Source organism: Vanellus vanellus (genome assembly GCF_965231255.1).
Source record: "Vanellus vanellus genome assembly, chromosome: Z".
NCBI classification, from domain to species: Eukaryota; Metazoa; Chordata; class Aves; order Charadriiformes; family Charadriidae; genus Vanellus; species Vanellus vanellus.
In genome coordinates, this window is record NC_138908.1 from 48,537,275 (window position 1) to 48,550,434 (window position 13,160).

Below are 13,160 nucleotides of genomic sequence, written 5' to 3' on the forward strand. Positions count from 1 at the left end.
TCATTTCCATTAACACTATGCAAGGTTACCGCGCTGGTGATTATTGACATCTGTGCCAACTCTTCAAACATGTTAGATTACATTTGTTGGTTTTATTGGGAAGCAAGATAGCTAAATAATTCAACTGTTCTTCTTTGAGTGTTTGCTGGGCTGGGCACAATAGTCAACGTAGCTTTGGAGACGCTGGAGAAACTACCACACTCCTTGTGTTCAAGAGCACAAAGTATATTCTCCAGTTTCTGTGTGAAGAGAGTTCACAAGTTTGGCAGCAGTCACCAGTTCAGTTTTACAGCTCCCTGTTAATAATAAACCCAGGTGGCTGAAAAGTTTCTTAAATTAAAAAACAATAATAATTAGCTGTACAAACAGGTCCTTTTCTGTGATAACTATGTTAATATAGTAATTACCACCCAACTCTGCTCTTGACTCCTTGTTTGCTTTTGACTTTGTGAGGTACTGTGCTTTTGTAATACAAATATGTTTGCCAAGGAATGAAGTTTACTAAATTGCTATTGTGGATTTTTTTTTTTTTTATGTGTGTGTGCAGATTAGGCTGAAAGATATGCATGCTTTTGCCCTGGATTTGCTTCACTGGTTTACAGTAAGGTAAGCTCCATAGTACAAGGCTAGACATGCAATGAGAAGTACTTGTAGAGGGCAGTTTGGTTTATATTACCTCCGTGGCACTTGAGCTGCAGTATACTCTTACATTTCTGAGAGGGCAAAAAACTCTGCTGTTGCCGACTTACCTCTTTAATTAAGGATCCCATGTAAAGGGCAGTCAGTGGAGTTTGTTCTGCTGGTTTGACAACCACTGTGTTTCCACAACAAAGAGCAGGGGCGATCTTCCAGATGAACATAACCAATGGGAAGTTCCACTGAAAGACAAATGAGAAGGTGTATCCTATTTCTAATACAACACCAAAATGCCTTTGCTTTTTCTGTGATAATAGCACAAATTGTCAACTGGGTGGTTGAACTCTTTGTTGAACTCTTTTCAGAATGAAGATATTTTGAAAAAGCAACTGGCAAGCCGTGTTATACAAAGACCAGTGATTTTGGTACATGTGAGTCCAGGGGATCCAAGGTTTTAGTTAAAAGCTCAAGAGACAATAAGTGTACTCCTCTAACAAAGCCTTGCAGAAAGTTGCTGGATTAGTGGTGAAATTGGGAGTTTTGCTATCTTAAATGATCACATCCATCATCAATTTAGTTTTCTAAGGGAGACAAGGTAATAATGTGTAATGTTGCCCCTGCCCTCTTCCCTGGAGGTTTCACTGGCAGCTCTCCATTGTTGTCAGTCCAGCCAGACTGCAGAGCAGCTGACTCCTTTGGACCTCAAATTCAGCAGTATGAGGCACAACGTGGCTGGGTAAAAATGAGTTGCCCCCTTGAGAATATTTCTAACAGTTTTGGAAGCATTGAACCCATGAGCCTCAGCACAAAAAAAGCGCAGTGTGTCTTACCTTTACGAAAGTGGGGAAAAAGCCAGTTAACAGTTACCTATTATGTCAGAAAGGCTTGGAGGAGTATACATGCAACTGTTCTTTATCTCTCTTCTTATCTCATTTCAATCTCACTCCACCCCAAAAAATTACAGGAGCACAAATAACACAAAGTAGGGGATTACAGGGTGTTCTGAATCTTCGTCACTGAAGTGGAACCGTGTAAGTGGAAGGCAAATGGAAATGCTGAGCTAGCAAAAGTGATTTGCAGTGCTCACATAGTCCTCAAAGTTTTCAGTCTGTGTGAAAACCTCCAGCTTGGTGGGTTCACATTTCAATGCAGAAAAAATAAAGATAAACTCAGGAGTTCTTGAACTTGTAAGGGAAGCCAGTGTTTGAACGAACTGCTTATACTTCTGGGATGCAATTTTATTTAAAGTGGCCACATCTAGCTTGTCTAGTTTGTCAGCATATCTTGACTCTGAGTGCCTTACTTGACATATCCTGTGCCTGATATACAGGAGAATCTAAAACAGTAGATTCCTGAGCTCTCCTAGAGGCTAGATCCATATTCCAGTAATGTTCTCTAAATCAATGTGGTGGCCAAAAGAGATAGCAACTCTGCAAGCTTAATTGAAAGACATCAGGAACACGTCTATCAGCAAACCTCATAGACAAGCTGACTATTTCAGAATTTGGTAAGTTGTCAAGCAGGTCAGATCAGACTGCCCACATCTACCATGAGCAAAGAGGTAGGTGGATTAGGAGTGTCTAGTGCATATAACCTCTTTTACAGCAAACCATTGAAGCAGTGTAGACCTCAGAAAGAACTTTAAAAGTTGGATTCCTCAGTGTTTTGGATGTTCAGACTCAGCCTTTTGAATCTTCACTTAAAACAAGTTACCTTGAAATTGTGAATTTAGACACTCCAAACAAGAGCTTTGGAACATATGACTCAGTATTACTGTGCTTATTGGACACATTCTTTGTGTTGTTACTTGTACCATCAACATAGTGAATGAGTCTTAGTCATTAATAAAGATCCAGCTGCCTGCACGCTGTACAGAGCAGAACAGATATTCCAGGTCCTAAAGACCTTATTGTTTATAGGCTGTAAATATTACTCTCTCCTACTTGTTTATTTCTAATTCTTTCAGTTCCAACAAAACATAATTCTGTCTTTCAAACTATTCCATCAGTCAGTCTTTTGAGATTTATTTTCCCTTCATACACAGGGATGAGAGACATGAGGCGGGACCAGACTGACTCATCAAAAACACGTTGCAGAATTTGATGAGTACTCAGAATAGTCTCTATCTTTCAGGATCTGAAGGTTTCTCATCGGTAATAATTCATAAATGCACTTGCATAGACAAAATTTCAAAAGTATTTCCATTTGTAACAGGAACTTTTGTGTTTTACATAAATGTCTCCAACTTACAGGAATAATTTGGCCACACACACCAATAGGCTCATGTCTTGTAAATGTAAAAAAGTTTCCATCTAGGGGAAGAAGAAATAAATTAGACATTCAGACAAAACATTTGTGAGAAACAGTTAAATCAGAAAGAAGATAAAGTTGGATACCAAACTTAGCTGGATACAATTTTACTTATAAATGATATTTTCAAAATCTTAAGTATGCAAAAAATCAACCACAAAGTACATCTGGATTCAATATCTACTTTCTTCATAGCTCCAAGGTTTGATTCTGCCAGTCTGACTGACTTTTTGCAGTGATAACTTTGCTTCTCAATATGGTATGCGCAGCACACCAATGAGCGTTCCTCGGTTCTTTTTTCTTTTATCACCTTTGTTTTTGGAAAGTGCTCTTTTAAAAACTACTTGCAATCCTAGGTACATATCAGACATTTTTTTTAATATTAGATCTTAGCTTAAGTCAAATCCATTAAGTATAAAATTCTCTTTGATTCAAACAAACATGTGTTCCATTAAGCCTAGTATAGAGATCTATGCGATGCAAAAAAGTTGGAAGTATTTATCACTCTAGTTTCCTTAATTCCTTCTTTATTACCATTCTTTTCTTTGTCCTTCTGAAAGAAGGAAGCTAGAAACAATGTTTTCATAGAGCTGCTTAATGGGAGAGGGAACGGAATGAAATTTTAGGAAAACAAAAGAAAGTTTCCTCATTCCTATCTCTTAGTACTCTTCCTAATACATTATCCAACAAGTGAAACAAATATTACTATTTGTGTTAATCTTAGCTTTAATAAGCAAATACCTGGTTTTCATTACTGTAGCATTGCATAAACTATATATTGCTATGCAAAAGTAACCTAATGGACTTAGATATACATACAGACTAAATTCTTTTTGCTCAACAAACAGTATTTATTAGTGGTATAGAACAAGAAATAATGTGAATAGCTGCACTAAATGTTTAAAACAAGTACTATGATAAATCTTAACTAACCTATATTAAGAATTATCTAAAATATTTTCCATTTGAGATACTTTTTGTGTTACACGACTTTTGGAAGAAGGCAATTTTTTACAGATCACATTGGCTTCAGTCCTGTACTTTTGTTATCTCAAAACTACTCACCCATTGGAACAGTACGCCCATGGATTTTATCAGCCCAGCCTGCACAGTAGCGTAACGTTTTGATACAGGCACCTAAATCCATTAGGTAGGCAGTGGAAAAGAGTTTCCCACCATCAATGGCTTCCATTGTCTGCAGACAACAGCAATTACAAAGTTAATATCAAATATTCATAATGGTTATCATGCTCGTACTTTGTCATTTAGCTTTTGGTTGTTCAATTCAGAGGTTTTTGGCTTAAGTACCAACATTTGGGTTAATTCCACTCTGAAGGATACTCTGTATTTGAAAAACCCAAGGTAGCAATTTACAAATGAGAAATGTTCATGATGGTGTATTTACAGCGAGCTATGCAGATGACATGACCATGGCACATTTGTAATGGTGAGATAGTCTGAAAAAACGTTTCTCCCATCTGAATCGGTTAGACCCTGTTCTAGTTTACGCTAAATATTCTACAAGCATAGATGAAAGGATCAGCTAGGAGTCTGCGCAAATAACTGATGCGAATAAAATGAGTGGCCTCCCCCAGCTTATTTGCACCGGCACCCAAGGTAGGCAGTAGTTTCCTGGAAATAACTGTCACATTAACTTAGGATCCTGTGCTTTTTAATTATTAAGGAACATCTTTCCAGGCGCTTAGTAAATGCATGAGTAGCAAATCATATGAGCAAGAAGACTCAAAGCATGGAACAAAATACTCCAAATATACCTTGAGTGTTTGACGTGCAAAGGAAAGATCTGAGCCATTAGAACTCTTAAATGAGAAAAAATCACTATAAAAAAATAAATATTTCCACAAAAGAAACTCTCTTTTGTTGGCTAACTACTAACTGAGTGAACTATCTAGTCTTGTTTGAAGCCAGGCCTGAATCTCAATACCGTGGATCTCCATGCAGGCAGATATAAACCTTGAGAGTAATAAACAGAGAATATTCATTCAACATCTACAGCTTTTCAGTGGACCAATTCTGTTCCACCCACAGTGCTTTAATGATCCCACAGAGACACCAGCACTAAATAGGGTTGATTTCCAGCCAAGTCTAGGGAGTGTGGTTTGGATTAATGCCATTCAAATACCCCTAACTGTTGGGACATCTAGTTAAAGACCATGTGCAGTTCTTAAATAGTATCAACGCCTTCTTGACAATGCTAGAATTTTATTCTCAAGTTTTTCAGCACAGACACACTAGGGACCTTCAGCTTTGTGAACAATCCTCTTACGATGCTTACTAGGAAAACGCCTAACTATAGTTTCAAGATCTAGTCAGATCTTAGAAATACTATTTTCTTTTCTAAATTTGTTGGTTTGCATGTCCAAAGTTCTTTAGTATTTCAGGCTCAGTCTATGCACTGATCCTGCAAGCACAATGTTTTACCAACAATTACTCTGCGAAGGACACAGTTTTAGTTAGACATATTGCAGATATCACACTGGGGAAGAGAACAGAACAAATGGAGAAGCCAGCAATGCTTGATGGTTTTCATCAACAAGGAACTATTTCAATGAGATATGCCTTTGTCATTCCAGGCAATATATCTGGCATTGTGTTGTTCTGTGTTGACAAAGGAGAAGATTCTTCCATGGCTTCAAACTTATGAACTCTGTAGCTTTGAACATCACAAAAAATTGAAACATAGGAAAAATTCTGTGTCTCTTTCAGTACCCTGCTTTGACTTCTTCGTACAGTAGAGTACCTATAGGGCTGTTGTGCTTCTGGAGCTTCAAGAAAGGCATCTTATCATTATATGAAACACTGAAATGGAAAAATTTTTGGTCCTGTCCTGGCCAGATGCACGAACACAGAAAAATGCATTTGCAATGATCTTTGGGGGTCTATTTTGACCTCTAGTGTTTACAAGGCTATTTGCTATTCTATAGTACTAATTCTGCAGTTAGGATAAGCTGTGAGTGGAGAAAATCTCTCTTCATTTTGATGAAGTCTGGGAAGAACTTTGTTGAAACTTACCTTATAAAAGGGAAAAGTAGTCAGTAATGTAAGTAAGGTGTAAGAAATAAAAATAGTCAGTAAAATAGAAATCTGGGAGGGGTCCCAGAGAAAAGTAATACTTTCATAATATAAAAATGGCAAGTGGGAACAAAAACTAACAATGCTTCAGCTCTCCTGTAGAAAAAAGATTATTTCTCCATCCTCTTTGCATGTGTAATGCCTTAGGCTGTACAATAAAGAAGCAAATACCAGCTTATCCAGTATTTAACTGACAAGGGGACATACTTTTCCTATTGAAAATGTAACTCCCTTAAAATTTCATCTCTCTCAACTCCAATAAATTGTGTTAAGTACACAAGTACCAGCCACCCAAGTTTTCTAGTGAGAAACTAGGTAATTATGAGTCCCTATCAAAGTGACAAGATTCATTTAGAGAAATAACTTCGTTGAAGAAAAGTGTAAATTTGACAGTTGCAGACTTTGGGGGTCAAGGAAATAAACTCAGTTCCTTTGAATTTTCATTTTTCTTTTAAAAACTTTTTTGGGACACATGCAAATGTCTTCCTAAAGTACAGCCATAAGGACAATAGAATAAGCAACAGATTCTTTGCAAGTTTTATATAATTTGAAGGTTTAAATTTTATGAGCTTAACAATGGTGTGGTTTGTAGCTAATGGCTAAGTTCGTCAAATTGTGACTAGACTAAACTGAGTGATGACCCTGAATATTGGATACTCCTCTCCTGCTCTCTTAAATTTTTGACACTGTTGGCAGAAAACCACTGCTGATCTTCAGGATAGTGCAAACAACTATCATGCCTAAATGTTAATTACAGAAGGTGCTTGAAATAGAAAAGAGATCATTTTAATGGTAGCATTATATGCAGGGTTTAAAACAAGATTTGTGATGCATTTCTATTTTAAATGTTCTTTGTTGCCTTACCGCACAATCAGTAAGTGGTGGTGCTATAGCTTATGTGTCTACTGTCGAGTGGTAAAGCAGCCAGTACACAGTAGTTGGTAAAGACAGGGCATCATTCCCCACCCTGCATGTTCTTCCTACTGCAGAACGTTCTTCATTGCTGCTTTTGGTTCTGGTTAAGGTTTTTCACTCATTGCCAGTTGCAAGCTGGAGTTAATGAAGGACCAATGATAACAAAATATATAGCCATGAAATTCAAAACTTCTCCAAGTTCTGACTTGTATCATCTGTAAGTTCTGAGACAGGCTTTGACATTAGGTCTTGAATTAGGCCTCGGTTTAGACAAGTGTTAAGTATGTGGTCTGTGTTAGTGTGTCCTTAAGAATCAACAATTGAAATTGCATCAATTGTAGGTGGCTTAAATATCATCTTAAAGCTAATCAAATACTCAAGTACTTTGTGGATGTGGGGTGTTAGTAGACCAGACTGCAAACCAGTTTAATGAGGTCCATTTGCAACACAGAAGAAAAACAAGTATTGAGATAGCCTGACTTTACAAGGATTTAACATGTTACACTTGCTTGCTTATACCTTTCTTTAAAAATCAAGACATAGGCTTTTTCCCAGTCACTTTGTTCATGTACCATACTCACCGCTAAAATCAGCCGATCTCTTTCAACTAAGTCAGCTAGTTTATTCAAGAGCCTTCCTCGCTCTGAAGCATCCATTGTACGCCAGGGTGACCCAAGCTCAAAAGCTTTTCTAGCTGCTTTAACAGCCTTGTCTACATCTGCCTGGGGGGAAAACAGAAAAACTTTTATAATCAGTAATTGATTCTATCTTCAGTCTTGTTGGTTGTCCAACATGCAAGGTGTTTTGCAAGATACGTAGGAGACACCAGCCCCAATCTAATCAGAATTAGTACAGTAATCTTAGATACCTGTGTTATCTTCTTTCAAATGTTTTTGCTATCATTTCAGCAGTGTGAAATTGTATGAGAAACTGATGGGTTCTCAAAGTTTCTATAATAAAAACATATTGAGGAACTCCATTTTTAAAATTTAAATTTTCAAACCTTCTGCCTTCTAGTGTCTGCAATTGGGGATGCGTCCACCAATTACACTGCTGTTGCAATTTAGTCTCTTTTATGTATTAAGAGACGCCCAAATCTGTAAGTTAAATATTTAAGTACTTGACATCATCTACAAGTGTCTGGTGGTGTGATGAAGACCAGGTTAGAAAAATCTGTTCCTTAGAATGTTTCCTAAAATGAACACAAATTTATTTTTAAGGAAGACAAATTGATGTATTTGTTCTTGAAAATTTTAAGGAAGATTTATTTAAGAAATAATTTTAGCAATTTAATAATTGCTCAGGTTTAAAATGCTAAGCCCAAATATTCTGAACTCTAGGTATTGTCTTTGCATTGTCAGTCCATTAATGTTTTTTTATCATAATTTATTATTTATCATTTGGTTTTTGCTGTAGCAGAAAAATCTACAATGACTTATATGAAATTCTTTTCTGTGCAAGGATGTCCCAGGATATAAAAAAAAAAAACCACAATCAAAAATCTTTTGATAAAAGTCTTTTAGTACTTGGAATTCTTCTACAATTCACAGTTCTTGTAAAAGTTTTCCCAGGAAAAAAATGACCAAAAAAAAAGGAGATTTATTCTACTACTTTGTTAGAAATTGCAAACAAATTTCAAGAAAAAAAGGAGGAATATATACATGGCACATTTCCCTGAGCAATTTGCAATGCATTGTTCAAAGGATTTCTTTCAAACTATTTTTCTTTGTACAGTTGGTTGTTAGAATATCCTCCAAGGAAGTCACTGTTGAGGTTAACTAATTCAGCAAAGTTGACTAAGTCAACACCAAAGCCAATTGTTCTAAATGTGAACCAGATCTTGAATCTTTAGCAAGTTGGTAGCCAACAAATAACGTTTAAAAGCCGGGAGTGGGGTGGATAAGTGGCTTGGAAAGCCCAGCACAGATGTGCTAGGCAGGAGGCCCACGGAACTTCCCAAAGTTCTTTCCAGGAAGTTTGGGAAAAAGATAGGATGGATCTCTACAAATAGCACAGTCATTACTATAGGGTAATACTGACCGGTCACCTATATCAGGTAGCTGAAATCTACCAGATTAAAAAGGATAACTTTTCTTCAGAAGCTATCAGAATGTTATCAAATACCTCATCACTTATCTGTGACCCAGAAAAGTGTATTTAATGAATATTTAATTCATTCTACTTTTTTTCTCATCTCTTTCTATCATAAATATTCTATATCTCTGCAATATGACTTGGGGTGTACGCCTTTGCCTTTACTGGTAAAGAACAAGGGGAAAACAGAAGTCATACTTGCGTGAAAGATGTAAATTAAAACTAAACACAGTGCCATGTGTTCTTTCTACTACAAATGCAGAAATAATTAAACCCAAGAAAAATTATATAAAGCTAATATAAGGCTGTGAATTAAAATTAATAAAAAAATAATGTTTTTCAACTGTTTGAAATTTAATTTGGGTGCATAAATCTATACCGAAAGTATAAAGACTGATGGCTCCTTTCAGAGCTGGTTTAGACTTTTTACAGAAGTACATTTACTTTACATCCCACTGACCATTTGTTGAGCTGCTTTATTATTACTGGGGGCCTTTAGGATTAGCGAATGTAGCTTGAAAGAGCCATCAAACTGAAAGGAAAACAGTTCCCACCCACAAATGTGTCTGTGCTTTGTAATCTCCACTTGTTTTTTTTTAAATACCACTGCAAGGCAGTGTACAGCCCTTTGTCAACCCTATTGTACACACAAATTAATTCCTAAAATCTCTTGGCTCATTATCTAAAAACTAGGCTCTAGAATATTAGGTTCACAATGACTGTGTAATTTACTAGATTTGTACATTTCACTTGGCAATTTAGTTAATAGCAGTTGTCATTACACATTAGTTTGCAAAATTATTGGAGAGAAAGCAAACCTGTGTGTCGAACAGTATTCTCTCTTTATTTAACGAGTTGTTAGATTGCTTGTAAGAAATGAAAGCTACAAAAATTCTGAATTGTAAGTGAACAGTTACAGGTCATGAGTAATTTAATTTGAGGTCGATCAAATATCAGGCCAACCTGATTTGCAATGTAATTTGGTTTTTAAACAGTGAATAGAGAAGAGGTGGGAGAAGTAGCATTTTACATCAAAAGCATGTATGATTCTAGTGGGATACAATTCACAAGTCAACAGCATCTTTATGAAATGCGTTGGCTGAGGACAAATAGCACCAGAAATAATCTCAGTGACTCTGAGCACTTTATAGAGGTAATAGGGACTAAAGAAAAGCAAGAACAAGGCATTTGAAGAACTCATCATTAGATACACGAAATTATAAAAAAAAAAAAAAGATTCATGCAGGCTTTCTCAGCCATCTTTGTCTAATAAAAAGTTTTAAATGTGTCTTCATTATGATCTTAATATGTAATCATTATTGCTCATGTGCTAGAGTGATAGCATTTGAGCCTAAGTTTATCAAGAAATTCATGATGAAACTGCAGAACAGAGTAACTGCAATTCAGTGAGCACACGATGTTTAATGAATTGGATTTCTACATATTTCTCAAAAAGGCATTTAATTTCAGAGTGAATGTACAGTAAATTAAAATATTCTGAAAGAGGTTATTCTTATATTGACGGTAAATTTTTGATGAACTTAGATAAATGGCTTATAAGTTTTATAGTAGTTTTCATGGATAAAAAGGTGTTTAATGGACATTTTGCTGCTAAATTGGATGTAAAAATTTGACTTTGAAGGGGGAAGTGTAGAAAATGAAATAAATATTTGCAAGAACCAAAACAATAGCAATAAGACCAATTTTATTTTCATAGTCATCACTTTTTGTGTACCTGTGAACTGGAAATAGAATATTCATTTCTTATACTTGCTTTCTCAGTCTTTATAAAGAAAATGTCTAAATGGCTGTTAAAGCAACATTGTCTGTTCTATTTAAAAAACTGACACCCTTACTTGATAACATACATTTAAACTATATGGTAACACTAGGCAAATCCTTTTCAGCAGAAAAATACATAATATAACAAAAATACAGAGCTGCTTATTTGAGGGCTTAAGTTTTTATTATAACTAACTTTGATTACATGATATATGTCTGTAATTTTCCACTATAAAACCTCGTAAATATAAAAAATAAGTGTTTGTTTCCAGGTGACAACAATCTTTTTAGTCCTTTGCTTAAATTCATCAATTCAACATGCTGTAAGGAAACCAGTTTTGGTGGAATTATTGTCTATTTGATAGGTTACCTTCAGCTTCAGAGTCTTTTTTAGGACTATGTTCCAGTAGATTTTTCACAAAACCAAATATTTGAAGGGGACAGTACTGAGAAGATACATTCGTAACTAAAAATGCTGATGGTAATGATCATTTTTGTAGAGTCTGTGTGGGAAAATATCTGTATTTTTCCACTTCCTGTTACCTATAATGAAACGCTTCATATAAATGTGTAATGAACAGATTATATTACTGTGTAAGGAAGAGCCAGGAAAAAAAGAAAAGAAAAAACAAACAAAAAACCACAATTAAAGTTTTAGATGTCACTGATCAAAGATAATAAAAAAGTATCAATATTATTAACAAAAAAAATAACAACAATATATCTTCAGAAATTGCCTCATATGAGCCAGGTCCTAAGAGTAAAGCCGTTTTTCAGTGTCTGTTTACAAACAATATTAAGGCTTAGTAAAAAGGCTAAGAATTATGTTTGCAACAGAATATATATGGTATGAAGTAGGTACATCTCAGAGGTATGATGTTTTACATCGGCAGAGGTGGATATTTGCTTCCTGCTTTTAAGATGCAGAATTAAATTTAAAGCTAGGGTTAAGAGCAACAAAGAAAGCCCTACCTTGTCACCTTCTTCAACCTCACAGATTTTCTCTTCATTTGCAGGGTTAAAGACTTCAAATTTTTTACCACTGACTGCATCGTGCCACTCATTGTTTATAAATATCTGCAGAGGAAGAAATAGTGCAACAATATTAGAAACATATCTATAGTTATTGTCTGCTATCTGTTTGAATGAATAAATCTATCTTTCATAGCTGAGAGCTGTCTGGCTGATAAGAACCTGAATTAAAAATGGAAGAGCTGTTTCTACGTGATTCTGAAGAGATGAGTAATCACACCCGCGCTTAATCAGGAACAACTTTTTAAAATTAACTACCTTTGGAGAGGCAAACCCTCTCTCATTCCATGATATTTTCACTTTGTTTCATATCATAAAAAGATGCTGTTACAAAGGGGTTCTTCCTCAAACTGAAGACTGTGACGTGCAAGGGAGGTACAGCCCAAACCGACCTATGTAAAGCTACATGGGTTTCCTATGCTCACAGAGTTGGTAACGATCAGGGACCTTTCTCTTATGTGCCCCAACAGACGTAAACCCAATGCTTGGATTTAGTATCTTGGAGAACACTGTTTTATTCAGCTTTGCTTTGATTTCTCCTCACTTCTTGACAAAAGAAGAAGAAAATCCCAGTAAGAAATAACTAATAGTATTCTTTTTTTCTGAAATTGAAGGCATTAAAAAAAACCACCACAGTCAATTGAATGAAACACAGAAAGAACCGCTTAAGCTGAGTAAAAACCAAGCAAGTATACTTCTGTATTTTCATGTTACTGGAGAAAAATAATTAGAGATTAGGGAGAGGCTCTTTTATTTTTCACCAAAATCCTTTGGCTTTGTGGATTGGTGCTTCATTGAATGTGATCCTAATCAAGATTTAAAAGCAGAAACGTAATGCTCTTAATCTTCTACAGAACAAAACCAGAATTTACACCGTTAAATAAGGATAAGAATCACAAATCTAGAGGAAATGGCTGATGTATTCACCAGAATACATCACTGTTAGCAAGCTTAGAGAAAGCCTAGAATGTTCTTGCTGTTGGTAGTTGCTGGATTTGACTTAGGAAGAAAAGCCCCCCATCATATATAATTGTTGCCTTAAAACAAGTCAAATTACTTTATTGATGAAATCACAAACACTTATTTCTTTAATTGCTGTCTTGCTGCCTGTCCTAATCTTACAAGGAAATGAGGACTAGCCTTCCAGATTGAATCGGCTCGTGCGAAAATGTTTAAACTGGCCAAATTATAAAAAAGAAAGCTGACAATGAGGGGAGTTTCAAGGGTGGCTTAGTGGCAGAAGGTGACTGTGGTCCTCAGCTACACATATAACCCTGTACAACTCAATAGCTCTCAGA

The 13,160-nt window shown here is 35.8% G+C and overlaps 1 protein-coding gene across 1 annotated transcript in view; it reads right to left on the reverse strand.

Annotated features, from left to right (window-relative positions):
• The window catches only part of ALDH1A1 (aldehyde dehydrogenase 1 family member A1), a 34,243-nt gene that overhangs the window by 12,340 nt on the left and 8,743 nt on the right, over positions 1 to 13,160 (reverse strand). The window contains exons 2-6 of the mRNA XM_082497006.1: positions 11,803 to 11,907; positions 7,536 to 7,676; positions 4,012 to 4,141; positions 2,887 to 2,948; positions 750 to 878 (exon numbers count right to left, since the gene is read on the reverse strand). Coding sequence (XP_082353132.1) covers positions 750 to 878; positions 2,887 to 2,948; positions 4,012 to 4,141; positions 7,536 to 7,676; positions 11,803 to 11,907 — 567 coding nt within the window. The remainder of the gene's footprint in view (positions 1 to 749; positions 879 to 2,886; positions 2,949 to 4,011; positions 4,142 to 7,535; positions 7,677 to 11,802; positions 11,908 to 13,160) is intronic.